The following is a 22322-nucleotide window of genomic DNA, read 5'->3' on the forward strand; positions in this document are numbered from 1 at the left end:
TCCCGACCAGGTTTGAGCTACCAGAACTGTTGCTATGACAACAACTCTTAGATGAGTTTTGAAAAACTAAACTATCCTGGATCATGTCATATTGCCAATATCCAGTAATCCACCTATGAAGAACAGACCCCTGGGAAGAGATTAAGAGATATTTTAACTAACCATTAAACATTTAATTTGGGATTCACCAGAATGCTATATATTATTGAATTCATGACTAATAAGTCATTAAATATAAATATTCATTACCATTTTGCTGTAATGTAATACAATTAAAATGCTCTAAACAAGGATTACTCATTTTAGAATGTAGTTTTTGGTATTTTAACATTTGGAAAATCATAGTGCTTTGATGCTGATTATCAGTATTGATACTGAAGTGTTAAATGTGAGCATAGAAGCATCTTTAATGCGAATGAACTTTGTGCAAAACTAGATTATCGCATTAAAGACGTGCGAATAAAGCAGCGTTCATCCATTGAGTCAAAGAGAACAAAATCGTCACTTCCTGACAAGGTGTTTTATAATGACCAAAACAACATTTCAGATATTTTACAATGTGCTCAGCATGATGGTTTATCCTTTCACACACATTTTCGTCATTTAATGCGCATGCTGGAGTTTGTGCGGTAAAAGTGTTTCCATCGTAGTTTATGCGCATCTTTTCTTATTGAACAAAAAGTTTATCCTACTCAGTTATGCACATTTTTTTAATACGCTTTTTCAAAATTTATGCACATCATGACGTTTCCATCAACGTTTTTTTTTTTTTTTTTTTTTATAATTTTTTTTTTTAATAAAAATAGGTGGATGGAAACATAGCTATTGTCTTCACACAGAATTATGAGCAAAACAAGACCCCCTTTAGGGCCAACTTATATCGTTTGTGTAAAGATGTTATCTAATTATTATGGGGTAGTAAACCTGCACAATATATAATGTCAGCATCGACATATCGCAATCAGTGTGTTTTCAATAGTTACATTTCAGGATCTGCAATGTTGAGTTAACATGGTTAATCAGCACAAAAGTTGAATACATGAGATTTGTGTTGTCATTGCAAAGTATAACCGTAACAGGCTGAAAGTTTACAGTCTACTTGTATTTTAAAGGCGTTTCAAGAGAGTTTAAAACATTGAGACAAAGTAACATTTGTAACTTTTAAAGAATAATAATTTTACTAAATTATTGATGCAATAAAGACTATACAGCATTTATTTTAGATTTCATTATTCAGTTTCTGTACCTGTATCCTGTTTGACTTTTTGGAGAGCCATAAAGCACTGTTTGTTTGACTTTTTTTTTTTTTGCCGTTCCTTACATAATCAGCATATTTAATCTAAATTAAGCATTTCTTTCCAAATATAGCTATTCAAGCTATCTGGCAACTTTTTTATGGCCAGATTTTTCCAATAATGTGCAGCCCAATGGGGTAGAAAGCCTGTGTGGTTAATTATCTAATACAGTAAAAAAAAAATTTATCAGAAAATAATACTGTTGAATATAATTATTGTTGAATATATTTATCCAGCATTGCTTTTTTATTTTAAGCTCACAAAGGCTGCATTTGTTTTAATAGACAAAAATAGTAAAATATTGTTTAAAATAGCTGTGTAGTTTCCATGCATTTTTTTTTTTGCTTTGGCAATTCTGACTTTTTAATCCAGTTACACAATCTTTCACAGATTGTTCTATTAGGCATATTTGGTGCTAAGGGAATATTTTTTTAACACTGTTGAAAATGATAGAACTTCTATTTAGATATTATTATAGAAACTAATATTTTTTCTGATTACAGAATCGTGAATTTGTTATAACTATGTCTAATAATTGATAATTGCAGGAAGCCCTGGACCATGAGCTGACAGGGTCCAAACGTAGAGACAATAAGTCCAGAGCGAAGAGTAGACGAAGGAAGGCTGTATTAGAACAGAGCTCTGAGCTCACTAAAGAGCTCGTAGTCAAACTCACACCTGTACCAGTCAGCCCAAAACCCATCAGCAATACTACTACACCTATAATTCTTCCACCACCCGATGAACAAACCATTGGAGTGACAGATAGAGCACTGGAAGAAAGTGGCACTAAGGATGAGATGGAGATAGAGAAGGAGATGGAGGAAATGACTGAGAGTGGCGAACAGGTAGAGAATTATTGTGATAATAATGATGAAGAAGATGAGGAAGAATTGGAGGAAGAGGAAGAGGACCAAGATGACCCAAAATGTCATTTATCAGAGGAAAATAAACGTTCTCCACGTGTGAAAACCACACCGCGCCGTCGCCGAACAAACTCAAAGCCTACTGCTGAGCATGCTGGTGTAGCGGAGGATGACTCAGACTCTGATGAGGTGCCTGAAGTGCTGCTCCAGACTGCCGCAGCCATGGCAAACAGTGAGGAAGAGGGTTTGGTGGGTGGCAGTTGGGACGCAGAAGAAGGAAACCAGCATGTCAGAAAGCAGCGGCTCTTTGGACTGGTAAAAACCACACCGCCGGACAGAGGCTCACGAAAACGCAATCTCAAAGAGAGATCTTCGTCGTCTTCATCATCCTCTTCTGCGTCTTCAAGAAGAGGCTCCCAGGACCAGGGTGCAACAGTCAGAATGACCAGAGGAAGAGCCCGCAAAGTGGCCAGGATGACTGCACAGAGCGGGAGTTCGTCCAGTGAGGTGGGAGGTCAGGAACTGGAGAGTGGGCCAAGCAGCGACTCTGATGATCAGAGGATCAAACCGCTGACAGAGGACGTCACATTGCTGGGCTCTGGAAATTTTCAGCAGTCTTCTGGTAAGTGTGTGGAAAAAATAAGTTATTTAGTTTGTTGATGGGATAGTTCATGCCAAAATGAAAAGTATTCATGTTGTTTCAGACCTATTCAGGGTGTCTGCGGGGTCTTAAAAAGTATTAAAATTTGATAAATCAGTTATGAAAAAATGGAAGGCCCTTAAAAGGTATTAAATAGTCTTAATCAAGTTTTTCATGAGGTCTTCAATTTTGTTTAAGCGTTGTCCAAAGTGTTTGTAAAATATATTTATTTTTCTTTTGATATTGACGATGGCGTGCTCGATCCACACTATTAGTTTAGGCCGGGGTGCGTGTGGCCAGGCTCCTCTGTCTGGGTGATGTGATGTAATGTGCGACGAACGTGGAAGGTGTTGTGACGCTCTCCACATGTAGTGAAACCATAGAGCAAAACATACGGCAAAATGGGCAAATGCAAGTTTGTGTACTTCTGGTTGGAGAAAGACAAGTTTAAACAGTGGCTGAAGCCTGTCGCTGAAAACATGCGTGAGGCCTACTGTAAGTATGGTAAGAAGAAAGTAAGTAAATCGTTGATGGGCACAAACGCTGTAAAGTCCCATATGCGGGGTGCTGGCCACATGGCTGCTGTTGGCCGCAAAGAACAGCTGCAGCTGTTCATCACCAATTATTATGCCCCATCACCCACACCACTACCCAACACAAAGGCTGAACTTGCCAAAACAGCTACGACTTCAACCTATGCAGCATCAGAGTGTCTATGGGCGGCACATCAGCAATGTGCGTGGAGGTTATCTGGGCACTTTACACTGCAGCAAATCACCACTCACTGAACTCGAACGAAGGCATTTTAGATATTTCCAAGTCGATGTTTTCAGATTCTGACATAGCTAAGACATTCACCTGTGGCAAGGACAAAACTGGTTGCATCATGAGATTTGGGTTAACACCCTACTTAAAGCAGCAGTTTGTTGACACCATCAACAACACTGGCTCGTTTTTGTTAATGTTGCACGAGTCTCTTAATTAGTCAATAAAGAAGCAGCAGCTCGACAGACATGTTTGTTGTTGGGATAGTAAAAATAGTGTCAGATTTTAATAAATTTTGCTTTTGGTTTAATAAATTTTTTCAAGCTTTGTTGTTTTCGAGCTTATCTGAGTTGTACTCCATTAATTTAACTACAACTCTTCATTAAGTTGAAGGTTTGATACTGATTAGAACTTGAAGTGGCGATGAGGTCTTAACGTTTTGAGAAGGTCTTTAAAAAGTCTTAAAAAGGTTTTGAAATTACCTTTAGGATTCCTGCATATACCCTGCTAAAGACTTTTTTTTTTTTTTTACTTTTAAGCACAAATTAAGATGTTTTTAAATTACATTTGAGAGGTTTCTGAGCCCAAATTAAAATGTTGGTAAAGAAATAAATTAATTTGAAGCTATATGTATAACCTTGTATTGTATAACAGACTTTTGACTTTCCTTCCCATATGAACATTGAAGATCAGAACATAAACACATTCAAACATATCTACCCAGATTTTACCTCATTGGCTTTAAAGATATATGGGTAACCTAATAGATTTTGCGCTGACGTGATGATGGAAAAAAGGATGGCAGGATTTTCATTTTGGTTTGATCTAAGCCTGGAGCCTTTAGATAAGGCATAGAATAATTTCTTATTTTTTCCCGCTGTTTGTCAAGCAATTGAGTTTGATTTTAAACCATTCATTCATTCTGTCTATTCACAGGTGATGAGATGGACATCCCTACAGGTCCTCCTTTGTCTGTGGAGGACGATGATTTAGAAAATAGGTACGATTCTGTCTACACCAGGGCCACACACATTTTCCCTGCACAGGCCTTCTCCACTGGACTTCGGCTGTCTCAATCCCACTACAGCAAGAGCTTTGATCCAAACCCCGTTTAAAAGCACGCAAGCATCCCATACATCCACATGCACTGCTGCTAGACAGGGCTTTTCCTCTCTCTCACAAAACAAACAAGCTATTTTTGCTCAAACAAAACCGTCCAATATTTATTTCCCCCCAGTTTCTTCACGCAGTATAAAGTTACAACTCGGGAGAATCTCTCGTTATCGTATTTTACTTCTTCGACACACACACACCATTGCATGTGTTTGGCAGAATTCCCTGAAAGCCACACTGTGCTCAATACTGTCTCTGCCGCTAATAAAGCTTTAAGAGTGTAGAACGAGTCTGTATCTCTTTGCTCGGATCTGATGGATCCTCTGTTCAGTAAGACAGACTTCTTGTGTGTGTTTGTGTTTTAGGGCTCAGCTTCCTGGTTCTCATGCTGTAATGTTTTCGGTCAGTCAGAACAAAGCCTGTGTGGTTTGCTAACGGTAGGTGTTACAGTAGTTTCACATATAACACTTATGTTATTGGCAGTCAAATGTAATTGTTGGTGGAATTCACGTCAACACAGTGTTGCGTAGACGTAGGAGGCAGTAGTACAGTATTAGCGCTTGTTAAAGGTGGGTGTTTGTTCTTTCAGGAGATTAATCCAGCTGGAATTTCTACTCGTAGAAGCTAAAGCAACGCTAATGCCTTAGTCTGAACTGCCTTCTTGATTAAGTTACAATTTTTGTTAACCTAGAGTTAATTATTGGTTCATTTTATGTGATTCATACCATATTTTATTTTCAAATTGTTCAGGCAGTATTTCAGTCTCGTGAAGTGGCGAGAAGGCCAAAATATTGTGTTAGAGAGTGCCGTTTATTTTAGCAGAAGGTGGTGGAGGCCTGGCATTGGAGATGTGAGGGACGCGTGAACTTGACTCTAGCACATGTTTTTGCATTTGTGGCTCAGAAAGGTAGCTTAGATTGGACCAGCATTTGGTGCTTTGAAACTTTGAGCAATCGTGCTCACTTACACGATGTATACTTTAGACCGGGTGATGTTATTTCTCTCATTTGCCCCTTTTTAATACACGTAATGAAACAAATGTAGGAGCAAATGTGTGATTAGTGCTACTTGGCTTGCATTGTGTTGGACTGTACATTGGGCAGCAGCAGGTGGCAATGATGATGCTCTTTTAGGCCTTGTAAGATTTGTGTATTAAGTGGTTAGACACTGTGTGATTGAGGATGAAGAGTGTAGTTTCACTCTCACATGAGAGGTTTGTGTTATTTGCATGGTTCTTACAGGGAGGCAACAAACACCTATTTATTTGTTCTTTCTCTTCTGTGTTTTTTTCCCCGTTTCGTCTCTTTTTCTGTAGCTTAACAGGGTTCCCACGCATCCTGGAGAACCTGGAAAACCTTGAATTTTGTAATGCGATTTTCCAGTAATGGATAAGCGATGGGAAATGTACGTAATTGTCCTGGAAAATGTCTTTACTGTAAGCTCTTAATCAAACTGGTTCACCGTATCACTGACATCGTTTTCGTAAAATGAAGAGATCCTGGGAGCGATCGATTGGGACGTGGAACTGCGGTCAGTTCTCATGTATTCAGTCATGAATGGCGTCGCAGAGTCACATCGTTTTGTTCTATCATTTTACGTTTGCCTGTGCATTGTCATGAGCAAGTGCACGTCATAGCCTGCACATTCACCGTCATTTCTGTTCTTCGCTTCGATATCACTCATTGGTATTGCAAAACATTGATTATAATTATTTTCAATCTTTTCTTATTTATTTGTTTTTTTTTTATCCAGGTAATTGTAGTGAACTGTTTGAATCTTCCGGAAGCTTCTCTGCTTACACTAATGAACAGCTACTTCGTGTTAGCTGTGCATTTAGAACCATGCCAATAACCACAATACCTCAGTAGGTAAATCACCTCCTAATTTATGATTCATTTATGATTTTAATAACGTTCCAGGTTAAATACAGCAGATCTGTGGCCTTCTGATGATTACAATTGTCTCCATAACTATAACACTTCAATATAACATGCGTTTAGCATGGGACTGGTGCTATCAGATCAGAATTTGACCAAATTCTGATTACTATCTTCTGAGTAGATGTACACAATTACAGAACCTTGTACTTTCCAGTTTAGATGAATTCTTTTGCAACAAACTTTCTGCTTTATAAATATGATTTGAAAGGCTTCCACTGTAAGTGCAGAAGTGTAAACTCTTATAATTTCTGGAAACAGATAAACAACTCTACTTGTTTGGAAACCGATGAACGGCTCCACAACGACAACAGGCCACAGACGTATCGCTGAATTATTATAGGTGTTGCTCACATTAATTGAGATGGAAAATCGAAAAATGATCCTGGACAGAGTGGGAACCCTGCCTGACATTAAGTAACATGCTTCCGATTAAACATTAAGGCCAGCCCTTTTTTTATTTTTATTCACCCCATTGTTTGGTGAACTTTTCAGTTTGTTGTCTTTCTTGTGGATTCCTCACACTTTCATTTGGATTTCAGAAAGCCTAAAAGCTTGAGTATTTATTGCATGCTAATATTTTTTTGGTTGAAGTATTTATTATTTTATTAAGTTGTTTTACAGAGAGCGTTTTCATAACTATCACATGCATTTGCGAAGTTTGTAAATAATTAAGAACTGTAAAAGAAGTGTAGTTGTAATAAAAGTTTATACCACAGTCATCACAGCCTCTGCGTTTTGTGTGTACATTTTTGGTGTTGATTTCTTTTTGGGTGATTCATTCAGTAAGTCCTATTCAGTGGTGCCAAGTCTGCTTTTGTACAAGTGAAGACAGGCTCATTTATCATTTCTCATTTCCCTTTTAACTTATCATTTTATTAATAATGGGATTTTGCATTAGTTTGTAAGAATTTATTGAATGCTTGATTGCATCTTTGGTGGTTTAAATGAATATACTGATAATCAAAGTGCTTTTTTGCGCAGAAACTATTCAGAACAATGGGATGGGATGTCATTTTCATAAAAATAATTAAAGTGGTGGGAGAAAGATGCATTAATACATTTGAGTTCATCTGTCACCCACCTCACAATTTGTCCCTCTCTCTTTTCTCCTCATCTCCTTTCTCTCTCCACGCTCACTTTACTGCTTCATCCCATCACTTGTTCTGTAAAGAATTGCAAGGCAGATTCTACTGGCTCAGATCAGAGCTAACCTATCCTCCGATTCAGAGCTGGACTCCAGCTCTGACGAGCATTCAGAGAGCACCAAAGAAGAGGAGCAAAAGAAGAGCAAGACTGCATCTCCTGAGACAACGGATGAGGAAGGTGAGTGATGGCCATTAGAAGGGTAAAATGTGCTTTTTTTTAAATTACATTACCACCCTCTGTATTTGGTCCAGCTGCACTATATATATATACATCTTTTTTTGAATCAGTTTAACAACAACAACATAAAATTCAGCAGATTCTTATAGTTGTAACAGATTTTAGTACATTAGTTTTGTTACATGACTTTATCAAATACTTTTTTTTTTTTTTGTTCAGACAATGGTGGCTCTACAACCAGTGGTTCACAGTCAGGGTCGCTGCACCGCCACCAGTTGCTTCGACATGGTCTTGCTTTATCAGAGGCTGAACCAAAAAAACAAAAGCATGGGGAGGATGAGGAGAATGGGAATAAGAAAACAAGAGAAAAAAGACAACAAGATGTAGGATGTGTTGTTGGTGAGTTAGAAGTCCTTGAAATCCATAATGGCTAAAGTTAAACCTGTCCTCAATGTGTACATTTATAGTAAATGCAATGAATGCGTAAGGGTTGTTGACAAATAGGTAGCAAAAAATATTTTTGAAGTTCTATTTATTTGTACTTGGATATACTTTTTATATTTTACTGAATTACCTCAAAATGTCTCATGGTGTAATTGCAAAAATAAATAAAAAAACAGCTCTTCATAATATACAAATCATGAGGGGTTTATCTCCTTTGTTGGACACTTATCTTCATAAAGTCCTATTTATTTTATAATAATTAATATTTATTTCTCCTTGAACATTTTTTTTCTCCCTGATTGGGTGGACTTCTCACCTTTAAATGGGGTCTCTCCAAAAGAGAACACAATATAACAAATTTATAGTGGTCGTGAAAACCTCTGAGACCAAATCTTAATGGGTGCAAGGCTTTACAGTGGCCTTCAGTCACATGATCTTAAATTGGGTCCTTCATCTCCAAAGTTCCTATGGTTTTTAGAAATATATGAATTAATGAAAATAATAATTGTCATTTACTAAAATACTCACTTGCAAAATTTAGCCTGAGGTATTAATGATTTTATTTAATTATTATTTTTTTTATTTATAAGAGCTGTAATTTATTGAACTATGTTTGAGACAGTCACTCTAAAAATGGAGAAATGTAACAAGACGTTTATGGAAGACGAAGTGTTTACTTATTGGTTTGTTTGTTCATTTTCCTTTGGCTTAATCGCTTTATTCATCAGGGGTTGCCACAGCGGAATGAACCGCCAACTTATCCAGTATGTTTTACACAGCAGATTCACTTCCAGCAGTAACTCAGTTTCACCTTTATTGGAACAGCACAGTGGAGATTTTACGAACAGGAAACTGTGGGGAGCAGAAATAGGGAAAGAATTGGCAAAGGACCTTAAGCCTGGAATTAAACTTGGGTCGCAATAAGCACCTCTGTGCTGTTTGTTGACGCACTAACTCAGGGGTGTACAAACTCAGACCCGGATGGCCAGTGTCTTGCATATTTTAGTTCCAACTGCAATTAAACAAACCTGAACCAGCTAATCAAGCTCTTTCTAGGTATACTTCCAGGGAGGGGTGTTGAAGGAAGTTGGAGCTAAACTATGTAGAACACCTGCCCTCAAGGACCGAGTTTGGACACCCCTGAGCTAAACACTAGGCTATTGGCTATTTACAGTTTGTTCATTGGTGCTGAATCACCATTCAATTGTTAATAAATAAATTCATAATAAATAGGCATGAACTAATATAACTATGTGGAATAAAGTGATTGTTCAAAGTCTTTGAGCTTACCTTCCACTTACAAACCCATGATGAGTTTTTTTGTCAAATTTGTTTAAACTTGTTTAAAATGAGCTAATCAACACAATTCCTGAGGTTTATTTTTGGGACAACTGAATTCTTTTGTTCAATCTACTTAAATTTGTAAAAAAAAAAAAGTTTGTTAACTTAAGTGGTTTGTGTTGGGACCGTATGAAGCAATTGTGTGGAACCCAGCATTTTTTACAAAAACAGGGCAGTAAAATAAAGTGCTACATTTTTTTTATTCAAGAAGTACCGATTGCAAATTGTATTTTACTCAGGGTTCATGCGATCATAGATAAATTATGGAATTCTGACATGACATTTTCCAGACCTGGAATTTTTTTGAAAAAACAGAAAAACCCTCAAGGGTTTGGAAAAGTCATGGAAATTACATTTCCGTTTAGTCATTTAGCAGACCTTTTGTCCAAAGCGACATAAGCTGTGGTCACACTAGAGCCTGTGCTTGCAAAATTATTTCATACGGCGCTGCAAAAAGTTGCAGGGTTAAACAATTGCTCCATATTTTGAATTTCTTATTTTAAATGATCCTTTATTGGTCTCACACAATCACCTGATGTGATTTCGCAGGTAAGAATTCATAAAGCTTGAACTTTCGAATGCAGTAATATGTGAAACTTGTTTGTGGAGTGAAAAGTGCAGTGTGACCGCGGCTTTATAATAGAAGTAGTTTTACCTACTATTACTAGTTTAACAAACTTAAGTTTATCTAAAATTAGTTTGACGAATATGTGTATATTGCAACAGAGGTTAGTTGTTTATTCTTTTCTTTGCCAAAACATGCTCTCACATTATCTATACATTTAAATAGATATAAAATAAAGTGAAATATTGCGTGTTTTATAATATGCTGTAATAAATTTTAACATTTCCTGTGATTTGCCATGTATATTTGCCATGTATATGTAGGCATTACACGACGAAGTGACTCAGTAGGTAGTGCTGTTGCTGGTTCAAGCCTCGTTTGGGTCAGTTGGTGTTTCTGTGTGGAGTTTGCATGTTCTCACTGTGTTCGTGTGGGTTTCCTCCGGGTGCTCCGGCTTCCCCCACAGACCAAAGACATGCGGTACAGGTGAACTGGGTAGGCTAAATTGTCTAAAGTGTATGTGTGAATGAGAGTGTGTGAATGTTTCCCAGAGATGGGTTGTGGCTGGAAGGGCATCCGCTGCGTAAATCCTGCTGGATAAGTTGGCGCTTTATTTCGCTGTGGCGACCCCGGATTAATAAAGGGACTAAGCTGAAAAGAAAATGAATGAATGAATGTAGACATTACATGAAACATTAAGGTCATGAAAATTGACTTGAAAGTCCTGAAAAACTCATAATCAGAGATTTTTTTTGTGTGTGTGTGTTTTTATCCTAGTAAGCAGCAGTGAAGAAACAAGCGATTCAGATTTATGGGATGAGCTCAGTCATTCAGAGCATGAGGAAATAGGGTAAAGCTCTTTATCACAGTAAACATGGATAAACTCTTCACAGAATATTCAATTACTACCCAACAAACCTAAGTGATTTGAAAAACCATGTTTTTTTTCTGCCATGTTGATTTATTTTGCAGGTCCCAGTCGCTCACTCACGATGAGGAGGATAAAGAGAGTCCATCTCGCACACCAGACAGGCTCATCCCTGATCCTGAAGTACGCGTGTTTTTTTAAATAGCATTAATGTTTATTCCTCAGTAGCTGATGTTGTTTTAATTGTTGTTGTGGTTTGATGTACAGGAAGAGTTTTCTCCAGCCACTGAGGATGGCTTGAAGGGGACACCTCGTGGGCGCAGGCAGATCAGACGGGTTCTGGAGGTGGGGCAGCTGGCGCAGGAGACACAGAGTGCTATTAGAGAAGAGGAGGAGCGCAGGAAGAGGCTCGCAGAAAGAGAAAGACTCAGGCTGGAGAATGAGAGGAAAGAGCGAGAGGACGCAGACCCAGAGGTGATCAACTGTGTATTCTGTTTTGTAATTGTGAAAAAAGTCACCTGAGAGTTTGACATTCTGTTATTTTTACTGCAACTTGTTTCATTTCAAGCCTGTATGATTTATTTTTTTTCAGTTGAACATGAGTATTGTTTTTGTCCCATAATTTTTATGCACTGAAAGTCATGCAGGTTGTAAGTGACATGAAAGTGACGTGTGTACAGATCAGAATTATTAAGCTCCTTTGAATTTTTTTCCTTTTTCCAATATTTCCCAAATGATGTTTAACAGAGCAAGGAAATTTTCTGATAACATTTTTTTCTCCTGGAGAAAGTCTTATTTGTTTTATTTCGGCTAGAATAAAAGCAGTTTTAATTTTTTTTAAAAACTATTTTAAGAACAAAATTATTAGCCCTTTTAAGCTATATATTTTTTCAATTGTCTACAGAACAAACCATTGTTATACAATAACTTGCCTAATTACCCTAACCTGCTTTGTTAAACTAATTAACCTAGTTAAGCCTTTAAATATCAATTTAAGCTGGATAAAATATCCAGAAAAAATATCTAGTACAATATTTTGTACTGTCGTTATGGCAAAGATATTAAAAATGAGTAATAAAACTATTATGTTTAGAAATGTGTTAAAAAAATCTTCTCTTCGTTAAACAGAAATTGAAAAAAAATAATAAACGCGGGCGAATAATTCAGGGAGTTTAATAATTCTGACATTGACATTATTATTTTTTTGTGAACATTGTTTATTTTTTCTTTAGGTCATTTTGGTGTCTGAGAGACCAGCTAATAGCATTGCACCATTGGTACTTGAGCAAGATGATGCCACAAATAAGCCTGTGGTGCAAGTGCACATGCACTTTCTTAGCAAACTCAAACAACACCAGAGAGATGGTAAGAAAAGGTTTGCTTTTCTAATATAGAAATAATCTACTATCTTTTAGTTTAATACAAATATTTGCTTGCTGTTTTTTTTTTTTTTTTTTTTTTTACCTTTGCCTGTCATGAATTTTTACCTTTTTAACTTGCATCATTATTATGTATGTTAAACCTTTTTAATTACCAATCAATTAAGTCATTTGCAGGGATCCCACACTTCTTGAAAGTACTTGAATTTCAGACATATGAATTCATGCCTGGAAAGTACTTAAAAAACAAACATAGGTCCTTAAAAGTGCTTGAATCAAATTTTAAAGGGGTGGTCCAGAGTGTATTTTTAAGGCTTGGTTGTGTTTATATGATGCAAAGCAATGTGTGTCATGCTTTTTTGTAGAAAATGACATTATTTTTTTTAATATATATCTTACTTTGATTATATACTGCTTCCCAGCTAACATGAAAATGACTGTCATGTTTCCCAGTTCCTCAAAGGCCCACCCTCAATACACTCTGGTTGCTCAGCTAACATAATGTGATTCACGGAACAGCTTCTTTTCACCAGGAAAAGCATCAAGCCTCTAATAACATGCGCTTTGCCTCTGCTGTGTAAACACTGTCAGTCAGAGTAGCTGTTAGCTGTATTAGTTTGAATCAGACAGAAAATGACACAGAGGACACAGCTGAACCTCACACCTGCTCTCTAAAGTAAAATCTGACAAGTGTCTTTCACATATATTCATGTTATAAGAATGTGTAAGTAATATGAAACACTCATAATTTTTTTTAGTTTGTTATTTGAGATGTAGAATGCAGGGAAAGCGTACGCATAGAGAGACACTGCATCGCTGGTGGGGATTGTGGGTGCTTACAGCTGTTTGACGGATAAATATGAATTTGTAGCTAAATTGTTAGCGTTGCCAAAGAGCATTTCCTCGGTACAACAATGCATTAACATTAGATTACATTAACATTATTTATTTATTGAATTGAACAAGTTAAATTCCACATTCAGAACCTCATCATTACTCTGGCTTTTTAATGTAATATTAAGTAGAAGTGGAATGTTTGGTACAGTGAGGACTTTCATGGTGCTGCATATGCTGGGGGAATTAAAATGGTGTTTCATTTAAATAATGGTGCTTTATATAGTCCTTGAATATGCTGTTCATGAAAGAATGGGAACCCTGCATTTGATGATAATGCTGAGTTTTCATGGCTCTAGTCTTTATTGGTATTAAATGCTTCAGAAATTAAAATGGTGATTGTGTTAAAGAAACATTTTGCATCATCAGTGCTGAATTGTTTTGAATAATTTTAGCCGGTGGTAAATTTCTCATGATTTTAATAAATCAACATTTATTTGAAATCTAAATGTATAAATCTAAAATGTCTTTTTAGTTTGACATCATCACTATTGTATATGAAATGAAAATGCTATATGACATTTTTTTTAAAAGCTTATTGATGTCAGTACATAATCAGTCTAAAAGTACAAAAATAATCAGGCCAGAAGGTGTGAGATTGCTTGTTTTTCATCTTATTCACCTGTATTTATAAAGCAGTGTGCATGAAATGACACCTGGTGATGTGTATCTAGTTTGTGTCGTCATTTGCAAGTGTGTGTTCATTGTTAGGTGTGCGGTTCATGTGGGACTGCTGCTGTGAGTCTGTTCAGAGTGTGAAGTCAACTCCAGGCTCCGGCTGTATTCTGGCTCACTGCATGGGTCTGGGCAAAACCTTTCAGGTGCAGACGCATTCAAATTCTCCTTTTCTTTTAGAATTGATGACGTTACTTACAGACAAATGAACCGTGTGTGTGTGTGTGTTTCAGGTCATCGTGTTCCTTCACACGGTGCTGTTAAGTAAAGAGCTGCCACTGAAAAGAGCTCTGGTGGTTTGTCCTCTCAACACTGTGCTGAACTGGAGGAGCGAGTTTGACCAGTGGCAGAGGGGCTTAAGACCCAACGTCCTGTGGGTCAGTACCATTCTCTCACTTTCTAGCCTTAGCTTTTGTGGTCTTCTGTGAGCTGATTTCAGTTCAGACTGCACGATTTTTAAAGTAGTCGTGTGACTGATGTTTTCACACTGCATGATTATCTGGGGTAGCGTTCCGTTGGTGCTGTGTTTACACTGAAAGATGGGTCGGTGACAGGGGGTTTCACACTGCATGACTTTACAATAGGAAATATCGCTGACAACTTTGTTTCGGTTTGCAAACTGTCTCACAACCAAACACACATCAGAAGTGACATGGAAACAACGTATGGTCAAGTAGTATATCTTTTGTTGTTTACTACATAATGGGAAAAGAAGCCTTTAGTGGGGTAGAAGATGTACTTAATTTGCTCATTTGGCTTGGAAGGGAATTAGCAATTTCTCTCAAACTTTTTCTGTTTCGACCCAGTTGTGGTATTGCTCAGATGACATGTCAAACAGACATGGGTGCTCCTGCAATATTTACACTAGTTTTTCTTTCATTTTTTTTTTTTTTTTTAGACCAAATAGACCGAACATAAGCACTTTTAACTTCACCCAAATCCTCCCACTTGCCTGCAGGTACCCACACTAGTTGAAACTGCTCTCTCATTGGCTGTAGGTAATTGCTGATTTTATTTTCAATCAGAACATGCCACATTTCACATGGCATGGTTTTGAATTGCTGACAGGTCCAGACATTTAAAGCAAATACCTGACAGGTGTCTGCGATTCTCTCAGATCACGTCTTTGATAGTTTACACTGTGTGTTTGATTATTACGTGAACAAGCACCAATTTGCCTGTGAATTCAGGCATTTGTTTGCAATTTCTCAGCCTGTCTGCAAGCTAAAATCATGCAGTCTGAACTCGCCATTAGTTTCAGCAAGATTAAAAAAAAAGTTTTAATCTCTCATGGTAAAACAAATTAAAATAAAAAACAGTAGTATTATAGTTACACCTTTTACTATTAAAAATGTAATACAAACAAGAAAATAATACATTAAAATACTACAACTATCTTAGTAATTTGTTTGGATATTACTTGAGAAACTATTAAAGATGATTATACTGCTGATGTTTCATAGATGGTGACATGTACATTCATCCAGCAAATTAAAATTGTATGTTTATTAGATTTTAACTGTAGTAAACAATTCTTAATGAATGCATAAGCAAAACGATATAAGAGTGAAAAATGATCAGGTGGTAGAACTGGAGATGTGTTGCTTGATTTTGCACACAAAAACAAACAAACACAAGACTAAAAGATTTTTTTTCTCTCTGTTTTAAAGTGAATTGAATTACTGCATGATTAATTGACGCAATGACCAGCGACTGTCATGAGATCAATATGAAAAATGTAGGAGAATCTAAATGTAAAGATTTTAAATGTTTTATTTATCTATGTATAAGATTTTATATATAATTTAGATGGGATTGCGGATGGGATCTTCTTTGTTTCTGTCTGGGTTTTTCTGTTTAGAGCGTTTCCTCTGGCCAACTAATACTGTAAATGTTAGGTGAAGGGTATAATGGATTTTTTTTAAATCAAAAATCGTTTTTTAATAGAATTATTAATGGCCAAAGCCAAGTCTATTTATATGGAGCTGTTTTTGTTATATATATATATATATATATATATATATATATATATATATATATATATATATATATATATATATATATATATATATATATATATATATATATATATATATATATATACACACATTCCTGGGCTTGTCATTCTAGCGCTGTGTTGCACAATGCAAAACATTTAGACTATTCTAGAGTAACTAGTTAATTGATTTTTTTTTAATTATATAAATATTTGATATTTAATTTAAAAATAAAATGTTCAAAATTCATTAATTAAATAAAAAATATATATTTTTACATTTATTTTTATATAAATAGTTTAATTTATGTATAGTTATAGTGTGAATGGATAATTTATTAATTATTATATATTCATAGAATGGCCAAAGCCAAGTCTATATTTATGGAGCTGTGTTGTCATTTTGGGGGCTTGACATTTAGTGCTCCAGTGTTATTAATCACAAACAATCAGACTAGTTGATTGTGTAGATTTTAATTTTTGGGTGAGTTATCCGTTTAACCAGAGTTTCTTTTTTAAGGCCTAAGAATTTGTGCAGGATGCACAGTCTGCCATATTAAAATATAATTAATGCTTGCAAAGTTTGAGTTTTCATTTCTGTTAATTTGATATGGGCTTTCTATTGAATCACTCTTAGTTATTTATTATACTAAAAATCTGCCTTCTGTCTTTTGTATCTCGTACACAGGTGGCAGAGTTGGCCACAGCAAAGTCAGTGGCCGTTCGTGTTGAGATGTTGAACGACTGGTTTAGGAATGGTGGTGTGATGATCATGGGTTATGAGGTTTTTCGTATTCTGACACACACCAATAGTGCAAAATACAGCAGACATAAAGAAGAGTTCCGCTCTATTCTCCTGGATCCTGGTAATTGATTCTGGCTAATCAATCTTCAAATGCTGAGTACATTTCTAGTGTTGTTCATTAGTATTGTTTTCAAACCGCTCTTAGGCCCTGATCTGGTGGTGTGTGACGAGGGTCACGTCCTCAGGAATGCAGACTCCAGCATCTCAAAAGCCATGCGAGCCCTGAGCACACGCAGAAGGATCATACTGACAGGAACACCGCTTCAGAATAACCTCACTGAGTGTAATCCACATTCTTTCTTATGTCTATGAAGCATGCCTAAAGTGCTTTTGTTTTTGTCTAAAACTGTTAAAATCTTTTTGAGGTTATCTGACCGTAACAGTAAAGTGTGAACCTTATATTTCTCGTAAAATAAGTAGTTTCAGTTTTAGTTTAAGCATGACATTTTTAAGAAATGTTGTTTATTTATCATTTTTATAATGACATTATAATTCCTGTTAACTCTTCTGAATCGTGTCACATTTTAAATAAATAAATAAATTTGGCTGTTTTTAGCTTATTTAAAAAATGTATGTATTTTTTATTACATATAAATAAATTAAATGCAATTTATAGAACTAATTAAAAAACTTTTCTAAATGTAAAAATAATAATAATAAATATTTATTATTTAATTCAGTAATTAAGTAGCTGTTTTTTTGTGTTTGTTTATTGTTTTAGATCACTGCATGGTAAACTTTATTAAGGAGAACCTCCTGGGTTCCCTAAAGGAGTTTCGGAACCGCTTTATTAACCCAATCCAGAATGGGCAGTGTGCAGACTCCACCCCTGCTGATGTCAGGCTGATGAAGAACAGATCACACGTCCTGTATCAGCTCATGTCAGGATTCATACAGGTGATGAAGACAGAACAAACAGGATTAGCTGTGGGAAAACATCTCAATGCTTTGTGTTTGATTTGTTGTGTTTTTGTTGCAGAGGCGGGACTACTCTGTTTTGACATCCTGTTTGCCGCCCAAACGCGAGTATGTGCTGTCAGTCAGGATGACACCTCTACAGTGTCAGTTATACTCGCGCTATCTGCAGACTCGCACAGGTGAGAGTTTTACTAGCGCACACACTCAGGCTATAGAATAGAAATGTCAGTCAATGGTTGTTTTCATGATACAGCTAATATTATTCCTTGAAATTTTTTAAATTAAACACTAAATTTTTCAATTTATATGTTGCCAATTTTGGCTTCAAATTATATTGTTAAAAAATAATTATTGAAGGTTTATGAAAGTATTATATTGCTAAGCACTAGTTTTAGATTATCTTTCAAGAAATCGATTCTGCATTGATACTTCTTGAAAATCTCAGAATCTATCAATTCAGAGCAGATGGCGCTCTAGCCTATATTTTAACCATATAGTCGAATGCTTACATGGAAGATTGTTTGTGTGTTCAGTCATGAAATTCAGCCTTTGTCACAAAACTGATGTAAACACATTTCAGAATAAACACTCCTGTGATTTTATTTAAACGTTTGTTAACTTTGTTAACGATTATGTTTTGTTCAAGTGGTGTTTGTAAGGAATTGCAAGCAGAGTACGGCTGTTTTGTTAATCCTAGAGCGCAAGAGAGAATTGATGCATTCTGAATATCTCATGAGCACATGCACAATTAAATATTTGATATTGCTTTTCAGGGCTTGACATTAACACCCGCCAACCAGACAACAGTTAGACACAACCTATGGTGTTATTTCACTGACAAATGTCTTAAGCGCAGCATTACAAGTCGAGAGTGTATTCATATAATACGAATGAGCGGATCTCTTTGCTCGTGCACCCATTTTCTCTGTTCGTAGACATCTTCTCGCGCACTCAAATACACGCTGCTCGCGCACTAAACTTCTCGCACGCACTCAAAACATTGGCTGCTTACGTGCGAATCATCTTCTTATTGTGAGCCTCATCAGATGATGCAGACTCACAATGAGAGGATGATCAGGCACACAGTGAGTCATGTTATTATGAGTGAGGTACAGCTGATGTGATGTGCGCGGGTGATTAAAAGCTCCTGTTTCCTTGGGCAAAACAACCGTGCCAAAACGAGTAGATGTGGACATAACACATAATTTAAAAAATAGTAATTTTTACCATGTCAAAATCAAATTTATGCGTATAAAATATATTAGCTTGTGAAAATGGCGAGTGGCTAGTAACTAGCCACAGTGGCTTGTGATCAAAAAAGTTAATGTCAAGCCCTGGTTGGTTTGTTAATGTAGTATTGCATATAAACGGCCTTAAAACTGACATTGCTGTAAATCGCTAAAGGATTATGTGCTATAGCCAATCTTTAAATGATTTTGTAAGATCACCTCAAGACTTTAGTCAATGTATTGGTGGCATGCAGTCACAGATGGTGTCTTTATTTAGGGAAAGGAGCAGGACCAAACAGTTTGTTTCAGGACCTTCATGTTTTGAGTTTGATATGGACTCATCCCTGGTGTCTTAAACTTGCTCAGCTGGCCCGGAATAAGGTACACTCACACTCAAGTATGGCGCATGTACAGTCAGCATAATTAATGCATAATTATGTGCTCTTTCTTTATAAGACAAGATCACAATGATATGCCTTTCGGTTTCTAGAGAAAGCTAGATAAGTTCATATTTTTCAGACAGAAATTTGTAGTGTAGCAGTATTAAGATGTGTGAAATTAAATTGAACCTGAAAAATAGGCTATGCAAATGTTTGGGGACCCTCTCTTTTGTGTGGATTTCAAAACCTGTAGTCACTTAATGGTGATTTGATTACAACACAAAATCGATTTGAGTTACGCAGGGAACCTTAACAATCCTAACACGGGCGCAATCAAGCATAAAAAGGGAATTTAAAGATGGCTAATAACTAGTTGTGCTTCCCCTTTTTGTGAACCAGAAAGTAGCAACATGGGAACCTCAAAAGAACAGGATAATTCACCAACATGAATTAATAGAAGGATGCAAAAAGCTATCACAAAGCTTTAAAGTCTCTTTCTCCACTGTCAGAAATATAGTAAGAAAATGGAAAGCCACAGGAACATTTCTTGTAAAGGAAAGATGTGATAGACCCAGAAAATATCTTAAATGCAAAGCTGAAGATTGGTTGGAATGGTCACAGACCACCTCCAAAGAGCTCCAGGAACTTCTAGCTGCTAATGTATAATGCTGTTGTACATGGGTTCACAGTCCAGCACACTCTTACCAGCACAATAGAAGGTGATGCAGAAGAAGACTTTTCTTTGTTCTGCCAACAAGAAGTGTCGTTTGAGGTATGCAAAGGCTCATCTGTACAAGCCTGAGTCATTTTGGAAAAATATACTGTGGACAGATGCCACAACTCTAAGAAGCTTTGCATGGTGGAAAAAGAACAGCATTTCAGGAGAAGAACCATCTCCCTACTGTAAAAAATGGTGGAGGGTCCATCATGCTGTTGGGGTGTGTGGCAAGCATACTGGATACCATGTCAGATACTGGAACCTTGTCAGAGTTAAAGGTCACATGGATTCCACCCAGTATCAGCAGATTCTGAAGAACAATCTTCAGGAGTGAGTCAAAAGGCTGAAGTTATGACAGGGTTGTGTGTTTCAGCAGGACAGTGACCCAAAGCACCACATTGGTTTCAGATATACCAAGGAATTCGTGCTAAGACATGATAGAATGTTCTAGAATGGCCATCCCAGTCCCCAGACTTGAACATCATCAAAAATCTATGGTTTAATTTGAAAAGGAGCATTCACGCTCAGCACCTATCAAACCTGACGGAACTGGAGAAATTTTGCAAGGAACAATGGCCCAAAATGCCTTCAGCAAGACTTCAGAATTCATATTTCAGCAAAAGGTGGCTGTGCAAAAGATTGATGTCATTATTATGTTGGGGTGCCCAAGTTTTTGCATCTGTCTGTTTTTGTTAAGATGTAAATTGCATTGCATCTGTTGATTAAACAAATGTTTTGTCAGAACTGAGATGTTGCTTTTTCCCTAGGGTTTAAAATGTATCCAAATGAAATTGCTGATTTGAAAGGCCAGCAGGCTATGGCTTGCAATTCTGAAAATTATCTGGGGTGGCCAAACATTTGCATAAAACTGTAATCCCAATTCAACTGTGCATATCTATGCAATGTGACTATTGCGAATGCACACAATTTGATATTGATGCTGAAACGATATATTGTGCAGCCCTAATGTGCATGATTTTTAATCTAATAAATGCAGATTTGCAGATTTTTCAAAAAACATTTAAAAACACATAGTATACACATTTTTTCATATAATCATAATCTTTTAAATGAAATCAAGTTACATGGAAGTTTTTGTTTTCCAGGGAAAAGAGGAAGCTCCAGTGTTCAAAGCGCTGGATCCAGATGTAGAATCAGTGAAGCCTATTGCCTCCGAAAGGTATGCTGTTTCATATCAGACTTGTGTATCTTCTGTTTTTTTTCTTAAAATGAGAGCAATGTGTTGGTTAAAGTGAGATTTCTACATGTCAATGACATAACACATTTAATATTTATTATAGTTATTTGGATGGAATGAAAAATCTGCTGGAAATTGAAGTCTACACAGGACCAGGTTTACATTGATGGTTATTTTTTACATTGTATGTCCCACAGTACAGAGGCAAAGAGCACAGGTTTAGTGGGTGATGGAGGGAGAAATGCCAATCCAGCCTCTTTAGTCACCGGGTCTCATCAAAATCCAAACTCCACAAACACTGCATCAGCAGATTTTCCTGGTGGGGAAGCTGGTACATTTAAACACAGTAACACACATGGTGTCTCTCTCTTTTTCTCTGTTTCTTTTTTGTCCATTCGTCTAGCTCACTCTTAGTGTCTTTCTCTGTCTGTTGTTCAGGGGTTATTGTGGATAATGGACCATCTGCAGACTGGTATCTGCCATTTGTAACAGCAGCTGATGCCAAAGTACTGGAGCATTCTGGAAAATTACAGTTGCTACTAGAGATCTTACACTGGGCAGAGGAACTACAGGACAAAGTGTGAGGAACAAACATACAAGTCAAAGAGAAGATTTTGATTTACAGAACATTTACAGAAATTATTTAATATTTATTGTAGAAAGCCAATGAGATGCAAGTAATTTGTTTACTTTGTAAAAATGAAGCAACATGCTTATCCTGACCTGTGCAACTCAAAATAAATAATTTAACGATTAACCATGTAAAGTATTATGTTTCTCATGATTAAAAACGTCCTGACATATGCATGAATACAGTTTTTCTTTTGTTCAGGTTGGTGTTCAGTCAGTCTCTAATATCGCTGGACATTATTGAGAGTTTCCTCCTGTATGCAGATGAGAGCAGGGGGAAGGACGTTTGTCCATACAAAGGTAAACACTCTTAGTTTGACCAATAAATTTGTTGCTTTGC

The 22322-nt window shown here is 36.6% G+C and overlaps 1 protein-coding gene and 1 long non-coding RNA gene across 2 annotated transcripts in view; both read left to right on the forward strand.

Annotated features, from left to right (window-relative positions):
- atrxl (ATRX chromatin remodeler, like) overlaps nucleotides 1–22322 on the forward strand; it is a 39063-nt gene that overhangs the window by 9505 nt on the left and 7236 nt on the right. The window contains 19 exon segments of the mRNA NM_001423350.2: nucleotides 1844–2783; nucleotides 4503–4566; nucleotides 7791–7942; nucleotides 8162–8341; nucleotides 11070–11142; nucleotides 11265–11343; nucleotides 11428–11634; nucleotides 12393–12525; nucleotides 14145–14254; nucleotides 14342–14485; nucleotides 16793–16970; nucleotides 17055–17192; nucleotides 17631–17806; nucleotides 17889–18006; nucleotides 19334–19437; nucleotides 21261–21334; nucleotides 21550–21683; nucleotides 21791–21932; nucleotides 22185–22282. Of these exon segments, the coding sequence (NP_001410279.1) occupies nucleotides 1844–2783; nucleotides 4503–4566; nucleotides 7791–7942; nucleotides 8162–8341; nucleotides 11070–11142; nucleotides 11265–11343; nucleotides 11428–11634; nucleotides 12393–12525; nucleotides 14145–14254; nucleotides 14342–14485; nucleotides 16793–16970; nucleotides 17055–17192; nucleotides 17631–17806; nucleotides 17889–18006; nucleotides 19334–19437; nucleotides 21261–21334; nucleotides 21550–21683; nucleotides 21791–21932; nucleotides 22185–22282 (3244 nt within the window).
- Nucleotides 4977–6988, forward strand: LOC147843954 (uncharacterized). The gene is made up of 2 exons (XR_015491153.1): nucleotides 4977–5116; nucleotides 6878–6988. It is a non-coding gene; the product is annotated as an uncharacterized LOC147843954 (long non-coding RNA).

This window comes from Danio rerio, chromosome 5 (assembly GCF_052040795.2).
Source record: "Danio rerio strain M-AB ecotype USA chromosome 5, GRCz13ab, whole genome shotgun sequence".
NCBI classification, from domain to species: domain Eukaryota; kingdom Metazoa; phylum Chordata; class Actinopteri; order Cypriniformes; family Danionidae; genus Danio; species Danio rerio.